Genomic DNA, 18,106 nt, shown 5'->3' with positions numbered 1-18,106 from the left:
ACTATCAGACACTATCTCTGTAACATGCAGCTGTTTGGAAGAGCTGCACAAAAGAAGACTTTTCTGAGAGCAACCCACAAAACTTGGACCAAAATGTGACTTTTTGGTCAGGAACACCACTGGCATGTTTGGTGACAAAAGTCCGCATACAAAGAAGATCCCTCGACCCACTGTAAAAGACGGTCCTGGTTTATTGATGCTTTTACAAGTGTTCATTACAGGAAAAGACAGGGTGCTATTATTCTGTTCAGGGAAAGATTCACTAGCTGTTATTTGTGGAGATGCCATTAGTTTTGAAACTAGTGTTTTGCACTAGTTAAGGAAAATTAAGATTGGAAACACTTCCATTGAGTGTTGCTGCCTCACAGCTCTAGGGTCTCCAGTTCATATCCTGTGTCCTCATGGGTTTCCTCTGAGTTCTGCAGTTTCCTCCCACCTTCCTAAAAATAAGACAGTAGATGCAGGTGTGTGTGTGTGTGTGTGTGTGTGTGTGTGTGAGTATGGTTCCCGGTCATGAACCGGCAGGGTGTATTCCCACTTCACTCACAGTGATCCCGGGATATACTCCGAATCCATCACCAACCATGACCAAAATAAAGCAGTTACTGAAAATTAATGAATGAAGGAATTTCAGAAAAAATATTTTGTAAAGTAAAAAAAAATAAAATAAATCCACATATCTTTAAGCTCAACATGTAATTTGTATGTGATTTATTTTATAGCCTCTTCCGCTCACTGCCAAGCTTCTAGAGTTGAGCGTACAATGTGTACAAGTTTAAAGATGTTTCAAATTAGCAAAAGGAAGGATGTAATAAATCTTTGGAATTGTTTGGAACCCGGGACTCACATTAGCAAGTTTCAGTTATTAAAAAAGCTCTTGTGTAGTGTACAGTGTGGTTCAGCAGTTATGTCAAAATGAGGACTTTCCTATTTGTTATATGCGTAAGCTCCTTGTAAAGCTAGCGGAAGAAAAATCGCCTAATAAATATTAATCGACACAATGAAAAAGACAAGTATGAATTACTACAGGATGCTTTATTAGATTTCTGTAAATGTACATTTTACAATATTTGTCACAGAAAAACAGAGATCACGAACGGATCTAAACAATCTGACTGATCGTCTATTTGGCGGATCTTCGAGTCCTTTTGTCCCAGGAGAAGTTTGCACCATATGACTTCACTCTGGGTTTGGGTGTTCTCTTCTCCGTTATATCATAACTCCATCCTGCAGAAACAAACAGAACAGTGAAGAAGTTACCATGCATATTTTACATTATAGCACTGGAAATCTGCTCATTAGCAACACATTTCCTCCTTCTCAGATGTTTTTTTGGATTTAAAACTCGTGATGCAAGGAAGACAGATCGCATACCATTCTTCTCAGCGAATGCAACAGCATCCTCCTTAGTGCTGAATGTAAGGACCATGTTGGACAGAGGGTCAGCCCTGAAGAACATAAATAATAAAATCAACTGGATGAAAAAACCATACTCCCAAAATCATGGCCAAGAAAAAAAGAGACAAAGCCATGAATGAGACAGAGGCACATATCCACAGTCAAGTGTAAAAGCTTGCAAACATGACACCTCTAATTTACACTTTAAATTAGATCAATTGAAATGTGAGTGCATACTAGGCAACAATCCAGAACATAAGGCAAAAAGACAATTTAAAAGAACTTTTGCCATGGTTCTCAGAGACTCCAAAGCTGTCTGGAAGAAGGCAGTCTATGACATCTAGCTGTAATAAATTATAAGACAATAAGATGCAGCTGGTGGGACTATTAATACTACAGCTGAAAAAAAAACCCATAAAAATCTGTTCTGAGTATATGAAAAGGGTTGGGCATGGTTATAAAGGCAAAGCGTGGACATACAGGTTATTAGAGAATATTTATATCACTATTAATATCTTAACTGGCACTTAACTTGCAATATCTTAACTTGCACTTGCAATATCTTAAGTATCCCAGGGACTTCTGTGATACTGAATACATAAAATGTTTTGGTCTTTCCTCTGTCCAATTTATTTTGTTGTAAGGGTGTGCAAACTTTCACACTCAACTGTATGCACAGGTATAAAAGTGGTAGGCATTACACAAAAATGACTTAAAATCCAATTTTTTTCCAAGTAACCTCGAGTACTAAACTTGTGAAGAGTGAACTGGATCTTACACGTGAGATATGAACTTACGTAGAGGCCCAGCCCATCAGAGGATTCTCCCATCGCTCACGCGTATCAAAATCCATCTTCCACTTCTTGGTGTTCTGGACGCCTGACTGCATGGCATTGCGAGTGGGCACAAAGATGCGCACTTTCCGAGTCTTGATGTGCTCCTCTGGAACACCGGTTATTGCTGTGATGTCCTGTGGGGGGAGGGGGAGGGGGGGGGGGGAGAGAGAGAGAGAGAGAGAGAGAGAGAGAGAGAGAAATTTCCTAAATTATCATTTCTGTTCAGACACTTCTTAGAAGGTAAACATGATTGGAAAAATATCCCATAGTCTATGTTTGGTGAAATGTGATTTCGAGCTCATGGTAGGCAGCCAGGAAGGGCAGAAAAAAAGCAGCAGCATTAAAGAGCTTGGCAGGCCTCACACACTTACACCTAAAGGGCATAAAAGCCCAAATATTTCCTTTTGAATGTAGACGCGTACTTTGTCTAGACAAGCTAATTTCTCACACTTGAAATGCTGCGAGACGGCCTATTGTGATTTTTTTTTTTTTCACCACAGGGCTTCAGTCACAGGCCAGAAACCTGGGTTTTAAGGTGTGAAGAGTGAAAAGAAAACACTTTCTAGCAAGCAAAAACAGCTCATCGATTCTGAAACGAAACAAATTAGATTATTTATGAAAACCTTTGGCAAAAAAAAAATAATCATCAAACCTTTTTGTCATGTAACACAATTTTATGACTGGTGGATTCACTGCTTGAAAAAAATGTAATGATTTTAATAATATAGAATTTTGCATGGAGTCGATATTAAAAATCAACTCCTTTCAATCAGTAATGAGTACACTTTGCTCTGAAAGCAGTCTTTACCTGTTTATGAGTAACAGGTTCTGCTGAAAGATTGTGAGCTGAGTTTTCGAGGAATTAATCAGTGAGCTTTGGGAAGTCGGCCACACACACACACACACACACACACACACACACACACACACACACACACACACACACACACACACACACACAGCATGCTACCGGTAGCCACCCAAGGCTCCAAGCCACAGAAGCAGCTCCCCTTTCAGTTCTCCTTCACACATTTCAATGACCATTACAACTTCAAAGAATCAAATTTTGATCAGCATCTGTCATCTGCCCGTCAGTTCACTGTAAAAGCAGCTCTTTAGCATGAACTGTGGACAAACACGCACTCTCAGATTGGTGTGTGGCGAGTTTTCGCATAACATTTAGACAGATTGAATAATAGATGGCCAAATACAGTAGCATAAGGCCTCGTTCATGCAGTCACGGGGCTGAGACTTATCAACAAGGTTATATCATGTCATTTTACAGCATATCGAGTAAGCCTAATTTCAAAAGAAAATGTGTTTTTATCGTTATCTTTTCGCCTTTGGGCATTTGGGCTTATAATAATAAAAGTAAATATAATGCAGAACACAAAAAAAATGCACCAAAATTCTCAATAAACATCTCAGTGTTTACTAACCCTAACAGTAAACATGGAAAAATATTAAATATTGAAACAAGATGAATTTAAAGAAGATGTGCATTCTTGTGAAGATGCTCAATGTGTACTCATTTCAGTCCAAAAATTCATTTTAATTAAGCCTCTATTGTGACATTTTATGTTATACTGAGTCTTAACAGAAAGATAAAAGTAAAAGCCAAAACAACCAGAATTTGACAAACAGTTGATATGCCATTCCAAATGTTGCTATGAGGTCTGTGGGGATCAGTGGAATTAACATCACAGACTAAACATCTACAAATCTATGAATTTCACAGGACAGACTATAGTAAGCATTTATATTTACATCAACTGCTGACGAGAAGAGTAACATACAGAACAACGCAGCCTTTAAATGCTCAGATTTGTGCTCAGATGAAGGTCCACATTGAAAAACACACTTCACTGCCCCTGCAATGTACAAAAAAAGTGTAGTCTAGACTTTTATGCCTGCATACATTAGGGCAACAAAAACGAGGAGGGTGATCCTCGCAACAGACGAGAGCACAATGGCCCGTGCACAAAGCAGGAGACGGTGGCTTAAATATGGTGCTTCTTAGGAAAGAAAAAGAGGGGACAAAAAATTTGGTGTGCAAAAAAAAAAAAAAAAAAAAAAAAAAAAAAAAAAAAAAAAAGGAACCACAAAGGGGGGAAACGCTGCACGTTTCTCCAGCCATGTACAGGAAGCAAAATGAGAACTATGAAGTTTGACACTATTCACGGGGCCCTACAATCCCTGGTATGCAGACAGAATGCCAGGCTTAAGAGCGGGGGAGGAAAGCTGGCAAAAGTGTTCGTCACGTAAAAGCGTGTCTATATTTCTGACACCTCTGCGAATAAAGCACATGGGAGTCCTTTCACACCGAGACCAAAGGGCATGCTGGTCAGGAGAAGGATGAGGAGACAAGCACATCAGATACCTCGGGTATAAACAAGAGGATACTTTTCAAAAACAAGGCACCTGAAGTCAGGTAGAGCCCAACTCTTATTGGACGTCTAGACTATGAGCAAAGGTGCTCTGGGAAAGGGTTGTGCGAGCATTGGAACTAATTAAGGTCATCCTCCTTAAAGAAGAAGTATTCAACTAAAACTTGTAAAGGTCCAGCTACATAAAATTTCTCATTTACAAAGGTCTTGGTAAACAACTAACGTGACCAAACGGCAACAACAGTTACCATTAATGATTAATACATGGCTATAAATTCTGCTGGAGTATTTTCCAGTACTCGGTTCGATCCACTGAAATACTTTGCAGGGTCTGCATCCAGACTGTGGTCCACCAGTTGGCAACCCCTGTTCTAAAGTATTATGAAATGTTTAGAATAGAAAGCATTACTAGTTATGTTATCTGGCACAATTATGCCATAATGATGGTATACAGTAATGATACAACATATCGTATCGTATCTGGGAGCACTTCAGCTTCCAAGTAAGTTGTGAGACATATGCCCAATACGACGCACTAACACACTTTGCTCTGATATGTGAAGCCAGTCAACTGCATCTTTTTGAACTAGTGCTCATGCTGCATCACAGGGCAGCATAACACACTTGGAGGAAAGCGCTATTCGCCCTCTTCCTCATACATGAGCTCACATATGCCTGCAATTGGCTAATGTCCTTGTGATTGACAGGGGAGACAGTACGCCACAGCCAGATTTGCTCCCCTGGCTCCCGGTTACGAACGCCTCGCAATCGCCTGTTACAATAGTCTGAGCATTTTTCTGTTGCTTCACTTGGGAGCCACTTAAAATGAGTTTTTTTTTTAAAATATTGATGAAATTTATATGCAAAGAAACATGAAGGCACAGAAAGATTAAGGGAAAAAAAAACATGCTGTACCTGCACCACTAAGTCAAACTGTTTACTGTTCATTATGCTTCCTGTACATGGCTGGAGGAAATAAGTTTGGGAATTTCCAATAAGCACTAATTTGTTTCATTCATTCTCCTTGCCAAAGGAATAACATTTTAAATATGTACTGAATTTAGACACAGCACTAGTGATCTAACTTTCCAACAGCCAAAAAATAAGTCTTAGTAAGCCTTAAATACTGCTTTTCAAAAATGCCTGGTACTCTGTCTCTCATCAAAAAGGTATTTGGTGAAGCATATGTTTTGTAGTTCAGAAGAGCTTTGTATTTTGGACACGCTCGGTTGCTGTGGGAATCCCCCTGCGGAGGAGCTTCAGTCGTCCCCGACACTCAGGTAAATAGCTCCCTTGCCCATGAAGTTAGTGAAGTACAGTTTATACAGCTGCCTTTGAGACAAGTGCTCTGGAGCACCACACACGCAGCAGAAGCAGCAGCACGACTGTACGCCGCTGATGGCAATCGCAGGCCCATGAGCGCCGGAGAGGGAATCTGACTTGTAAAGCAGTGCATGTGGCGGCGACCCGAGGCAAACTTCTGAGCCAGGCTCTAGAGTCGAAAATAATATATGAGAACATAGATAGTAAGTCATTCCCATCAGATACAGGTGGAACCTTTCATGCCTTTCCCAGGTGTAATTTAATCAGCATTCGGATGAATGATTCCACAGAACTTAGATGTAGCAACCACCCCACTGGCATTCCCACAAAAGAAAAAAAAAAAAATCTCAGAAGTTAAATTCACCTTGAACAGAATGCAAATTTTGGAAAACAAAAAGAATTCAAATGAATAACACCCTTCACAGTTGGCACAAAAATAAGTAAATAATGAAATTATACCAGAAGACTCCTAATGAGAAGTGAATAAATTATCACTAACTCACTGAGCTTGGCACGTAAGTGAAACTCTTCTGTGTGGTTTTTAAGCATTTGTTTTATCCCATGCCAGACTGTGGAAATAATACCTGGCTATTACATGAGCACTTTGCCCTTGTTCATCACCTGGGGGGGGATCATTTCCTGTTATTAATCTAGGGGTAGGTCCTCATCCAAAAAAGTGCAAACGAGTCTTTTAAAAAGCTGTGCTCATTTAACCAGAGTAAACATCCCTGAGGCCTGTGTTCATTTCATAGATTTGCTTAAATCTCGGAAATCATGTTGAGTGCAAGTTTATAATGGTGCCGAGACACAAAAACAATAAAAGCAGAAACACAAGAGAGAGAAACACAAAATCAAACATTAAGTAAGGCCTTTACAATCACACACATTGTGTGCACACTTGAAAAGTGAGCTTTCAGCACCCATGCAATCAGGATGTTATTGGATGGGGATTGACCTCTCTCAGACATGATGACAGATTTCATCACTAGGTCATATATTGTTAAGCCAACGAGCATTAGACTTCCAAAAAGGAAGCAAAACCCGACCCTTAACCTCACCAGCCGAGTTGTGTCTGCGTCGGCTGTTGCGCAACACGTCCCGGTTGGCCATCTTTGAAGTGAGAGGACTGTGCTAATAACAGATCGGACGTACGGGGTCACTATTAGAAACAAACAACATGTACTACTTGTGTGAGTGAAAGGAGGGTGCAGTTGGCACTGAGGGTCAAATCTATTCTCACGTTACACTGAGCAGTCTGGGTGGGGCAGACTGTGTGTGTGTGTGGGAAGAGGCATTTCCGCATGCTATTAGCCACATGCCACCTGTTTGTTTGGAGGCAATATCCATGGAAAAAGCTTGGCGTGTCTTGTTGAAACAGAGTTCCTTTTTAAGTGTCACTCGCAAGCCATCTGGCTTGTTTGCACTTTTTGGAACAGAATGCATTCACTGTGACATTATGTGGCAAAATGGTACCATATGTGTGCGTCAATATTTAGCGAAGAGCATGAAAATGACCTCACACGCCAGGAGCGTCGCAGTTTTCAGACGAAGGTGATAATGACGGATATGTGAAGATGCGAACAGTCAATTACAGGCATGATCACCAACAAACAGGTTAAAAAAAAAAAAACACTAATCTTCAAACTTTGTAGAAAACATAGCTCAGTAACTAAGAAACAACTGAAATGGTGTGAAGTATTTTCTTTAAGAAGAAAGCAACTTGTTACAAAAGAAACTGTAAGGTAGCGTAACAGACAGTTTCTAAATAAAATCTAACAGTATAGTTTGTATTTATAAATTAGAAAGGACTTTGAAATAAACAGCTGACCGATTTAAGGAACATTTTCCAAAAAAAATGCTTTTTAGAGTCAACCCTAATAAAAATGTATGGAAATAACAACTAACCAATTCTGATTAACTGTCAACTTCTGTCAGTATCGGTGAGCTGAAATGCCATGTGTGAGGGGAATGAAACCGGAACACATGTACAAAAACGTTTGCGTGCAGGCATGATGACTTTGAGCATGTGTGTATCTGCACACTCTCCAGACATGCGAGAGTAGCATAATTTAAAATGTGTGCATACTGATCTGTGCCTGAGCAAAACAGTTCTAAATTTCATATGATATAATAAATTTCAATGACCACATGCGGTTTTTTTTTTGTTTTGTTTTTTTTGTGAGCGAAAAGAGAAGCAAAAGGAATTCTATTCACACAATAAACAAAGCTGAAACATGGAAATGAAAATCCCTTAACATGTTTAAAAGCTATAGAAAAGAACAAAAACCTCTTTTGCAGGAAAAACGTACATTAAACCAAATAATCATCGGTATATTTTCAATTATGAAAACTTCAGCTGTTACTAACTCACGAAAAGCAAATTGAATGTAAAAATACATAACATCAGAAGAAATAAAGAGATGTTTTTGGAATTTTTAAATATTTAAAACAAAGAAAATAAATGTTCAATATCTTCAATATGTAATATTCAAGATTGCGCACTATTTCTAGGTCCCTATTTAAATGTAAGCTAATTTGTGATATTGAGCATGTTAACTGCTTTGTACAAAAGGTCAGATTTTCGTCATGCCTAATCTCTTCTACTGAAGCATGTGTTCAGACGACACTCTAATGAATTGGATCTAAAATGGATCATAAGGTTTTGCACAAACTTGTGGAGTCCATGCCAGCTCGAGTGCACACTGTCATTAAAGCAAAAGAGGGACGTACCAAATACTAAGAAACTGAAATTCATGTAAATATTTCAGAGCTTTTACTTTTCACTCAAGATTTATTTATTAAGACGTAATTTGTAATGAAAAATGTATTAAATCAGAAAAGAATGCAAAATAGAAGCATTTTCACTTGCTCTCAGACGTTTGGACCCCACTGTATATGTATATATAATATTATACTATAAAATATTTTCCAAGCGTACAGGGCCATTTGGGATGTGCTACAGGACCTTTAAAACAAGACAAAAACACAAAACTATTTTTCTACATTGTTCTGAAAAATAAACACACCACTACATAGCGGTACAAGTTACCATCTGAATTTTTCAGTAACTAGACTATGTACTAAAAGTGACACAAATAAGACCAACATGCAAATTTTTTATGCCAAACAAAATGGTGGGAGAAGAGAGTGTACGAAGCAGCACGGTTGAAATAAGTTTCGTTCCTCGGCCACACAAAGGCGACACGCACTGAAGGGTGCTTTAAAGGTTACTTTCTCTTGAGTGCTAAGTAAATGAAATACTATTTAACGGCTAATGCACAAAGCCTCTTGTAAGGTCCTTTTCAAAGAGACATATCCTTTGACCTAGTTGTCCAGCCTTGAAATTTTCACGCAAGCACCTGGTAGGAGGAACAACTTAGACAAAACAGACACTTGAGATGTGAGTGTGTGTGTGTGTTGTGTAGGGAGAGCAGGGAGGACAGGTCAGTGTAGTCTCTTTAAGGGCTAGATGTTCTCTACATTTCTGACAGAATTCCTACAGGATGAAGCCATTAAATCCACAGACATCTCTGCAATATGAAATTGTCTCGTTTTTACTCATTAGATCTCCATTAGATCTAGACTGTTCCATTAATTTGAGTGACTCGAGACACCCATAGAATTGATCAATATAAAGTTTGTTCCTGAATCTTTTTCAAATCTATGACAGGGTTGGACAAATCACTAGCCCTGGCAGCAGATTTCGTGTCTGGACTATTAGGTTTTTATCCATAGTTGATTGGAGAGCAAGTAGCTTCAACAACCAGAAGAAGAAAAATCCTACTTCCTTTGATATGTAGCTACGTTTAAACATAACACGCTTCACAGTTGTGCAGTGCGACTTTCTGATTTAAACTACTGAAAGTTGCTTCTCCGAGTTAAGCTCTGTAGGGTCTCAGAAGAAGTAAGGCAACAATGAAACCTACACTGAGTTAATTAACAAACTTTGTCTGGTGGACTGGCACAAACACACTGACGGTCACCAAAGGGGAATTGTTCAGTTAATGAGACAAGCAGACAGGACAATCACTGCATCCCAATCAGACAGCTGGCACAAACCAACATCTAATCTTCCTTGTTTGTCTCAATAAGAAATACATGCTCATTTCTGGAGGCTCTACAGATTTCAAGGTGGTTGAGAGTCTGTTTGTTCATGATCCAGTATAACCGGAGCTTTACCACAGATAAATTACTATAAAATAAAGAATCTGAAGCTCATTTAAGTGGTCAGTCAGGACATAACCTGTGTGGCCTCTTTGCACAGATATCACTCATGAGGTAGTAGTGGTTCATTGGTTAAGGTTAAGGTATTGTACTCTAAATCATTTTAGATAACGGCCCATGTTACACTTAGTCCAATGTCAAACAACAAAAAACAAAACTCAGTTACATAGACCAACAATACATCAACGACTCCTCTTAAATGTGTTAGATTATCAGGAAATTATCCAAAAGGTACAAATAATAACAGTTACAATGTCAGATTTTTAGCTTCCTAATGAAGAATGATTTAGAACAATTTGTCAGTAGCTGAGTTTATTGAGCCATTTTTACTCCTGAATGGAATAAGAGATTAGGTCTTATTTCCAACCTGTCACTTCATTTACACGACTTCAGTTTAGGACACGGATTCTAAATTTGTGGGGCGGATTACAACATTTTATCGTGCCAACACATTTACATTAGTTTAGCTTGAAATCATATATGGAAAGTATAACTATTTAGGCGTACTGTTGCAGACAAAGCAATCACACACTACGTTTTCAGCAAACGAGCACGATGACATTGCTGATAACAAGAAAGTGACGAACCGCACTGTGGATGTAGGACTGGCTATATATGATGTCTTGCCCCTCAAGGTAAAAAAAAAGAAAAAAGAAAAAGAAAAAAAAACGTAATTGTACCCAGAGTGGTCTTTCTGATGTTCCTCTACACTTATATTCCTCTAAAGCTACAAAAGGAATACTCTTGAAGGTATCAGTCTAGTAATTTGCATTTATACCTGAATCCCCTGTTTAGTATTTTATTGTCTGTGAGGGCAGGCAGCCAACTGTCACTTCCAGTCAAGAGTCATAGGCCTTTTTTTCAGCTGTACAGAAATCTTCTTTCTCAGACTGAAAGCATGTGACAAAACTTGCTTTGGGATGTTAGGTGCATATTGTTAACTGATCAGACATTCCGTGTAAAGCTGCGTATCGGTGGCCAGCCATGCGGTTTGTCTCACAGCTCAGCATGCTTAATCAAACAGTAATTATGAACAAAAGCAAGCCAGGGCAAGCACCAGAGTGAGAGAGTGCCAGGACTCAGCCACAATCACGCAGGCCTTTAATTGCCATCATTTGATATGCCACACGTTTCAACTGCTCAAAAAGCTCTCCATATGCAAGCACTTTCACATGAGCGCATGGCACTGGCTTTGCACATTTTGTTCCGTTGTGAAATTCCACTTTCATATCTCTGGTCAGACAAGAACATGGAGTCTAATTACATTTCTGTAAAAATAGCTGTTCAAGTTCTAGGATGTTGATAATGCTGTTTCCAATCTCTTGTAAGAGAGAGGCCAAATATGTTTAAGAGAAACCATAATGCTCCTTGATTCTGATTTGTCAGGTGTTGATTAATTTTCTTCACCAGCAGCTCTGACAGTAGTTCAGTAGCAAATCACAGGTTTATATTAATGCACTCATTTCCACAGTGACAACTTACACAGGGACTCGTGTAGTGGACACTCCACACAAACTGATTTACGTGCGAACGGGTGAAATTGTTCATAAGATGACGTTTTCTGTGAGGAGACATTTATTTAGCATTTTTAGAAGTCTCCAGTGAGTAACTTCACTTCATCACACCACTCCAACGCTGATTAATTTCCAATAACACCATGCCCCGTGGTCTTTTATTCATTACATAATACACTTTACGTATTTGTCATTATCATCAGGTTTTCAGTGCTTTTACAGTACTTTGGTACACACTGTAACAAGTAACTAACTAGACATTAAACATTTTGAATGAATTGTTTCACTTTCCCTACTTTTTTTCACAAAAATGTTACATTTTTCTACAAATGCTGGACAAAAATCTCTGAACCTATGTGGCTATTGTTGATGCATTGTTAATAAAACCTCAGCAAAATTAAAAGTTGTGATATATAGTGTATCATGAAAATCTCCAAGTTATTGTGACATATTTTGGCCAAATCATCCACTCTTACATCTAAGAAAAGAGTAAACTGGCATAGAATTTATATTATCAGTTACACTGAAATGGAGCATCAAAATATAATGAGGCACACAACAGAACTCTATAAAACATAGAGAATATTGCAACCTTTACAGAGATTGTCATCAAGTACAAATACACACACCTCCTCTGTTTAAGCAACTTTTTCACAGCTGGCCAAAGATGTGTAACTCACTACACAATCCTTTTCATTCATGACCTGGGGTAAATGACTCAGTTTAAAACATGCTACTGTAATAGTCAAGTGGTAAACATCAAACCATGAAATTTAATGTAAACACAGTTTCTTCCAAGAATATAGTTTATGCATAGTAACGTATTTATTCCAGCAATTTATGCATCATTATAATGAGGTGATTTTTTCAGGTTGCATTTTTCCTTATACACATTATATATATATATATATATATATATATATATATATATATATATATATATATATATATATATATATATATATATACACACACATACACACACACACACACACTCAAGCACCCTGCCTGTTAATACAATAATGAAACAATAGTGTTTTCTGATGTTTTTAGACATGTCAGGAAACTTCAGCATGCACCATGCACATGTCTGAGACCAACATTATTCACTCCATCTTCAGTACAATAAGTATGAAAGCTCAGTGGCCAACAGGAAAAAGGCGGCCTTTTCCTACCAGACGAAGCCGCTACTGTCTGTCTCGTCTATTTTTCCCCCTGCTTTCTCTTTTCGCTCCATTCTTTTCGGGAAGCCTTAATCGGCTTTAAATCGGAGCGGCCCCAAGCTTGAAGTGAGAGCCCTCATCCTGGCAGCCTCAGACACGATAAGAGACACAATACGCACCCACCCAAATACCCAAATACCCACTACAGGAGGGTCATTTTCCTCAGTTAGGCAAATGATAAAGAAAACAACAAATGGCATTTTAAGACTGTTCAGTAATGTTTCTGTTCACTTTCCTGGGAAAGAAAGTCTTTCAAGTTACTTTACAAAAGTACTGTATACAGGGAAAATATTTTAAAATGTGCATATTTCACTACACTTGTTTATTTAGTTAAAATTCTACAAGATTTTGTTGTTGGATTTATAATTGTGTTTTAATTTGCATCTTTCTAATTGGCTTCTTGGCAACTTTAATAGTATCTATTTTTCCTTTATTTTTTCTATCTTTTTTGTCTTCATTTAATAATTGTCACTGAAGACAACTGTGGATTTCTTTTATTTAATTTTTTACTTAATTTAATGTTATTTTCCAGTTTACTCACAGCCTTTATTTAATCTTTATTTAATTTTGTCTAACACACCACTCAGACATAAACAGTGCTAAAATGTTAGACAAATATCATAGAGAAAAAAAATAATTATAAGAGACAGTACTATTAAATCAGGCAAGAACTTGCATGTCTCGTGATAAAGGTGAGGCCAGGTAAGCTGTGCTTCTTAAACCTCATGACCTCATGCCACCATTCTGCTGTAAAAGCTTTGAGTGAAGATCTGTAGCATTTCGCCATCTACTCAAGGCACGCTGATGTGCTAAATGACCCACAGAAAGACAGGTCAACCTTTATTTAGTCAAAAAGACAGATTCTGAACCAGGATCTAACTGAGGTTAGGGATGTTTTGGGCTGTTTTGCCCATTTCCCTGTTTCTACACCAATAGATATAAAATATAAGATTATAGTAAGATTAATTTTGAAAATGAGTTGCTTAAATGACAAACATGAAGTTAAAGCTTATGTGCAAATAGCAAACTGTATGCAAAGTTTTAGTAATTAATGCATGCAGAAGTAGAAACTACTGAAATAGGTTAAACAAAAGTTGAGGTTTTCTGGTGAATAAAACTTGACTTATCTGTCAAGAAAGTTGTCCATTTATAAAAAGGCTATAATATATAATATATATAATATAATAAAAAGGTACAGAGTCATGAGTTGTGTGGTTTTTCTTAAATGTCAGAAATTTCTTATATGATTTTTAAAAAACAATCACTCTGAACTGACAATTGTATAGAACAACTAACATTGTAAAAGAAAGTGTGAATGGATCAGTTAAAGTAAGACATTACACGTTTTTTATATTGGAACTTTTTCAGAAATGAACATTTGTTAGTCTTTTGGATGATGTTAGAATTTAAATATTTATTTTACTGTGAAGACACTCTCAATAGAAAGGCTTAAACAGAACAATTTGTAGGAAAATAATTTCTTTATTGTTTAACCAAAGAACCTGTTCTAGAAATATGCTTTTTTATTATTTGTTCAGTATGAAATCTAACATAAATCCAACAATTATCAACATGTGGGGAAATTCCTCTTTAATATCCTTCTAATTGAGTATAGGAATGAACATGTACAATTTTTCACTAGAAACCCCTGATTTAAAAAAAAAAATAAAACATTATTAAAAATACAATGCGGTTAAATGCTAAACTCTAGTAAGGTTTGTTTAGACAGTTGACAAGTATGCTATATGCCACATAGCTTGACATATAGAGCAAGAAACAAGCTTTTCAGATATATGACATGATTATGCCACTGGGGCGGAGCTTAACACCTACAAAGTTGCTAAGTTTAAGAAAACACAGTGGACATGAGTGCACAAACACAGTGAACTTTTCTGTTGAGTTTTGATATTTCTATTTTGACATAACTGACGTGACCAAAATTACTGCTTCTACTTGTAGTGTCTCGCCTATACACATTTGTTTTAAATAAACTTGACATAAAATGAAACCCGAGCTGAATCAACTCCCCCGTCAACAAATCATTAACACCAAACACAGCATGTTCACTCTTACCAGTTTCTCATCCACTGTGATGAGCTGCGACTCTTGCCCTTGTTTCTGCGCCAGACATCCTGATGTGCTAACTGACCTGCAAGACAGGAAGTTTGAGGGGGGAAAATGAGACTGAAATGAAAAATAATCACTAAAGTAAACAAAGGCGACCACAATGCTGTGGCAGAATAGGGAGAGGGAAGTGCATGCTGAATCTCTCCTATTACTTCTGTCTGCTGGTTTTCTGGCACGCTCCCATTAGCCAGTTAGCAACAGACAGCACTTTATATCAGCTCACCGATCCACAGCTACCACCGGAGCGTTCTGGAGCAAGAGTCTCCCGAGAACAGCAGCATGAGAAAAACGTGTGGTTGCTGGTTTGTCACGAACAGAAGCTAATGCCAGGGAAAGCCTCAGTGACCTTTCTCACATCTCTCCTGGCAAAGAGAGATCTTTCTGGCAGCAGAAACATGCAAGCTTCCATTATTTGGTTTGCAAGATTTAGATTGCAAATATGAAGTGAACTTTTGCCATTTCAACCCACACATACAATGGAATGAAACAGCGTTTGACACATGAGCGTTTATATATACTGTGTGTATTATATATATATATATATATATATATATATATATATATATATATATATATATATATATATTGTGTGTTTTATAGATAGATAGATAGATATAAAACCAAATGGAAAAAGATCAAATCCCCAATTATTGTTGTAATCTCTTCTTAGGCATATATTTACCTAGATAGGTAGGTAGATATTTTGATAACAACTTTATCACACTGTCATTATAAGCTTAAAAAAAATCTAACTAGTGTGGTAGTGTGCATTGCTGCTCAGCCAAAAATAGATAGTTGTTTTGTTTATCTCCTGTGCATTTGATAGCTGTCATGTATGAAGAAGTTACCACATGCTAGGAGTGGCAGCAGACAGAGCAGTGTAACATGTTTACACCAGTAGCAGATTACACGACCAAAGGGTTTTCAGTGCAGTCCATGTCCCCTGAGGTTAATGCAGTAGGATTTTGGGGGAGCCCAGAGGAGAGACAACAGCAAAGTTTTCTCAGCCAGGCACAAAAAGGATGAGAATCACTAGAGTAAGGCACTTGATCAGGTTCAAAAATAGACCGTAATAGATGAAAATGCATTTTAAGTGATATTTTGAAAAAGTCAACTGTGAGGAAAACGTCTGATCATACCCTGTGACTAACCGTGAAAACTTACCACCATAACAACCCTACCCCCTGACCGTTATTGCTTATGTTTGAGATTGGTCATGAGCAGCAGACAACCGCTTACTTCTCCCAGGAATAATGAGAATGCAGAGTCGCTAAACACATCACAAATATTTCCATATAAACATATTTAACATGTTTCAAGGTGGCGTTGTCCTTTAAAACAATCTGTTAGTGGTAAACATAGATACTTAGGCTTGATATAGATTTAGTGACTGCATTTCAAAACAATTTCTACAAATTGGGATTTTATGAAAGTGATTATGATGAATAAATAAAGATTTATAAAGATTAACCCAAAGCACTTGCTAGTCAATGTCATTCTTAGCAACATTAATGCCGAACTGTAGGTCTGTAGTTTCGAACAGTGTTGCCAACATAGTGAATTTTTTGCTAGATTTAGCAACTTTTGACACAACATCAGCAATTTAAAAAAGTCTAGTGACAAATCTACTTTTCGAGCAGATGTTAGCGACTGTCCTGCACTTGATACGACTCTAAAGCTCACATCAGAGCTGCTGGTTATATGAGTCGGTCAACTCACCACTAGCATCCTAAAGCCTAAGTGAGCTGCACTTGCCTGAGCCGAGGTTGCGAATGACCAATCACTGATCGCCATTTTTTCCAGTGACCAATCACTGATCACCGTTGTTTCCAAAGACCAATCACTGATCACCATTGTTTCCTATAACCAATCACTGATCATCATTGTTTCGGATGACCACTCACTGATCACCATGGTTTCCGATAACCAATCACTGATCACCATGGTTTCCGATAACCAATCATTGATCACCGTTGTTTCCGATAACCAATCACTGATCACCATTGTTTCCGATGACCAATCACTGGTCATCATTGCTCGTCCCACCCACGCACTTTTATTCTTCATTTTAAACTCTCTTCTTCGCAATATTTACAAGCAGTAAAATCAAGTTATTTTATTTCTAAACGTTACCTTTGTGTCTCTTTATAAACTATTTACTAACTCTGCTTCATATTGTCTGCGTTCTTGAGAGAAGTTAGGTAAAAATAATACTTAGTAAATTTGTAAATAGATTGTTTGTGGTGCCATGACCAAAGGTCACTACTTCTTCTAAGAGATAATAATTCATTATCTGCTATTCTAATAAAATAACACGTTTTAATATGCAAATGATCATGACGGTTCAATTACTATGCAAATTAGGTTATGACGGAATCTGGTGTCTTTGCTAGCATGCATTAGCTACTTTGCCTTGAAAACAATTGGCAACACTGTGTGCTATTACAGCAGGAAACCTGAAAAGCTGCTCCTACATCATCTTTATGTTTCTGTTTTACTCGAAGAAGCTAAATTCCTTCGCTTTCTGTTGTATTTACGATATGAGCTGTGTATTTAGTGTAACCTTTTCACTGTTCTTCAAAGGCTTGTTAGCTTGCTAGCTTGTTTAGCTAGTCAGAACATAGTTAGGGAGCTATTAAGCTAATTAACTCTAACAGACACAAATACTAATCGTGCTAAATAATCATTTGGACAGCTTCAAAAAAATCCATGTAAAAGAAAGGTATTTAAACACGAGCCAGGATGCATAATGAAACAGTAAATAATGCTAACCGTAGCCTGATGTTTTGCTAAATATCCTCATATTATTTGACAAGTGCAATAACCTGCACAAAATACATACATCATACAGTAATTCAAAGCGCTCGTTATTACCTTAGTGGTGTTTTTGTGATTGAATGGCGAAAACAAATTCGGCTCAAAACCAGACAAGAGTGACATTGAGGACGCCATGTTGACAGATCAGACACCACTCTACGCGTCGCATTGGGGCCAAAAACCTAGCAAACGCGATTTCTTTAGCCTGAAGTAAGGACGGAACTCTTCCAAACACCAGAAGAAACCGCATATTGTCG

At 37.8% G+C, this 18,106-nt stretch overlaps 1 protein-coding gene across 1 annotated transcript; it reads right to left on the bottom strand.

The window, feature by feature from the left end:
* Window positions 1–1,016: 1,016 nt before the first annotated feature.
* ndufs4 (NADH:ubiquinone oxidoreductase subunit S4) lies at window positions 1,017–17,999 on the bottom strand. The gene is given in 6 exon segments (XM_026931086.3): window positions 1,017–1,227; window positions 1,375–1,448; window positions 2,196–2,368; window positions 14,979–15,054; window positions 17,907–17,953; window positions 17,955–17,999. Coding segments are annotated over 6 exon segments (504 nt in total). The 5' UTR covers window positions 17,985–17,999; the 3' UTR covers window positions 1,017–1,123.
* Window positions 18,000–18,106: the final 107 nt, after the last annotated feature.

The sequence above is a fragment of the Pangasianodon hypophthalmus genome, chromosome 24 (genome assembly GCF_027358585.1).
Source record: "Pangasianodon hypophthalmus isolate fPanHyp1 chromosome 24, fPanHyp1.pri, whole genome shotgun sequence".
Lineage (NCBI taxonomy): Eukaryota > Metazoa > Chordata > Actinopteri > Siluriformes > Pangasiidae > Pangasianodon > Pangasianodon hypophthalmus.
Note: the sequence above shows the minus strand (reverse complement) of the source record. Positions and strands in the feature narration are given on the sequence as shown.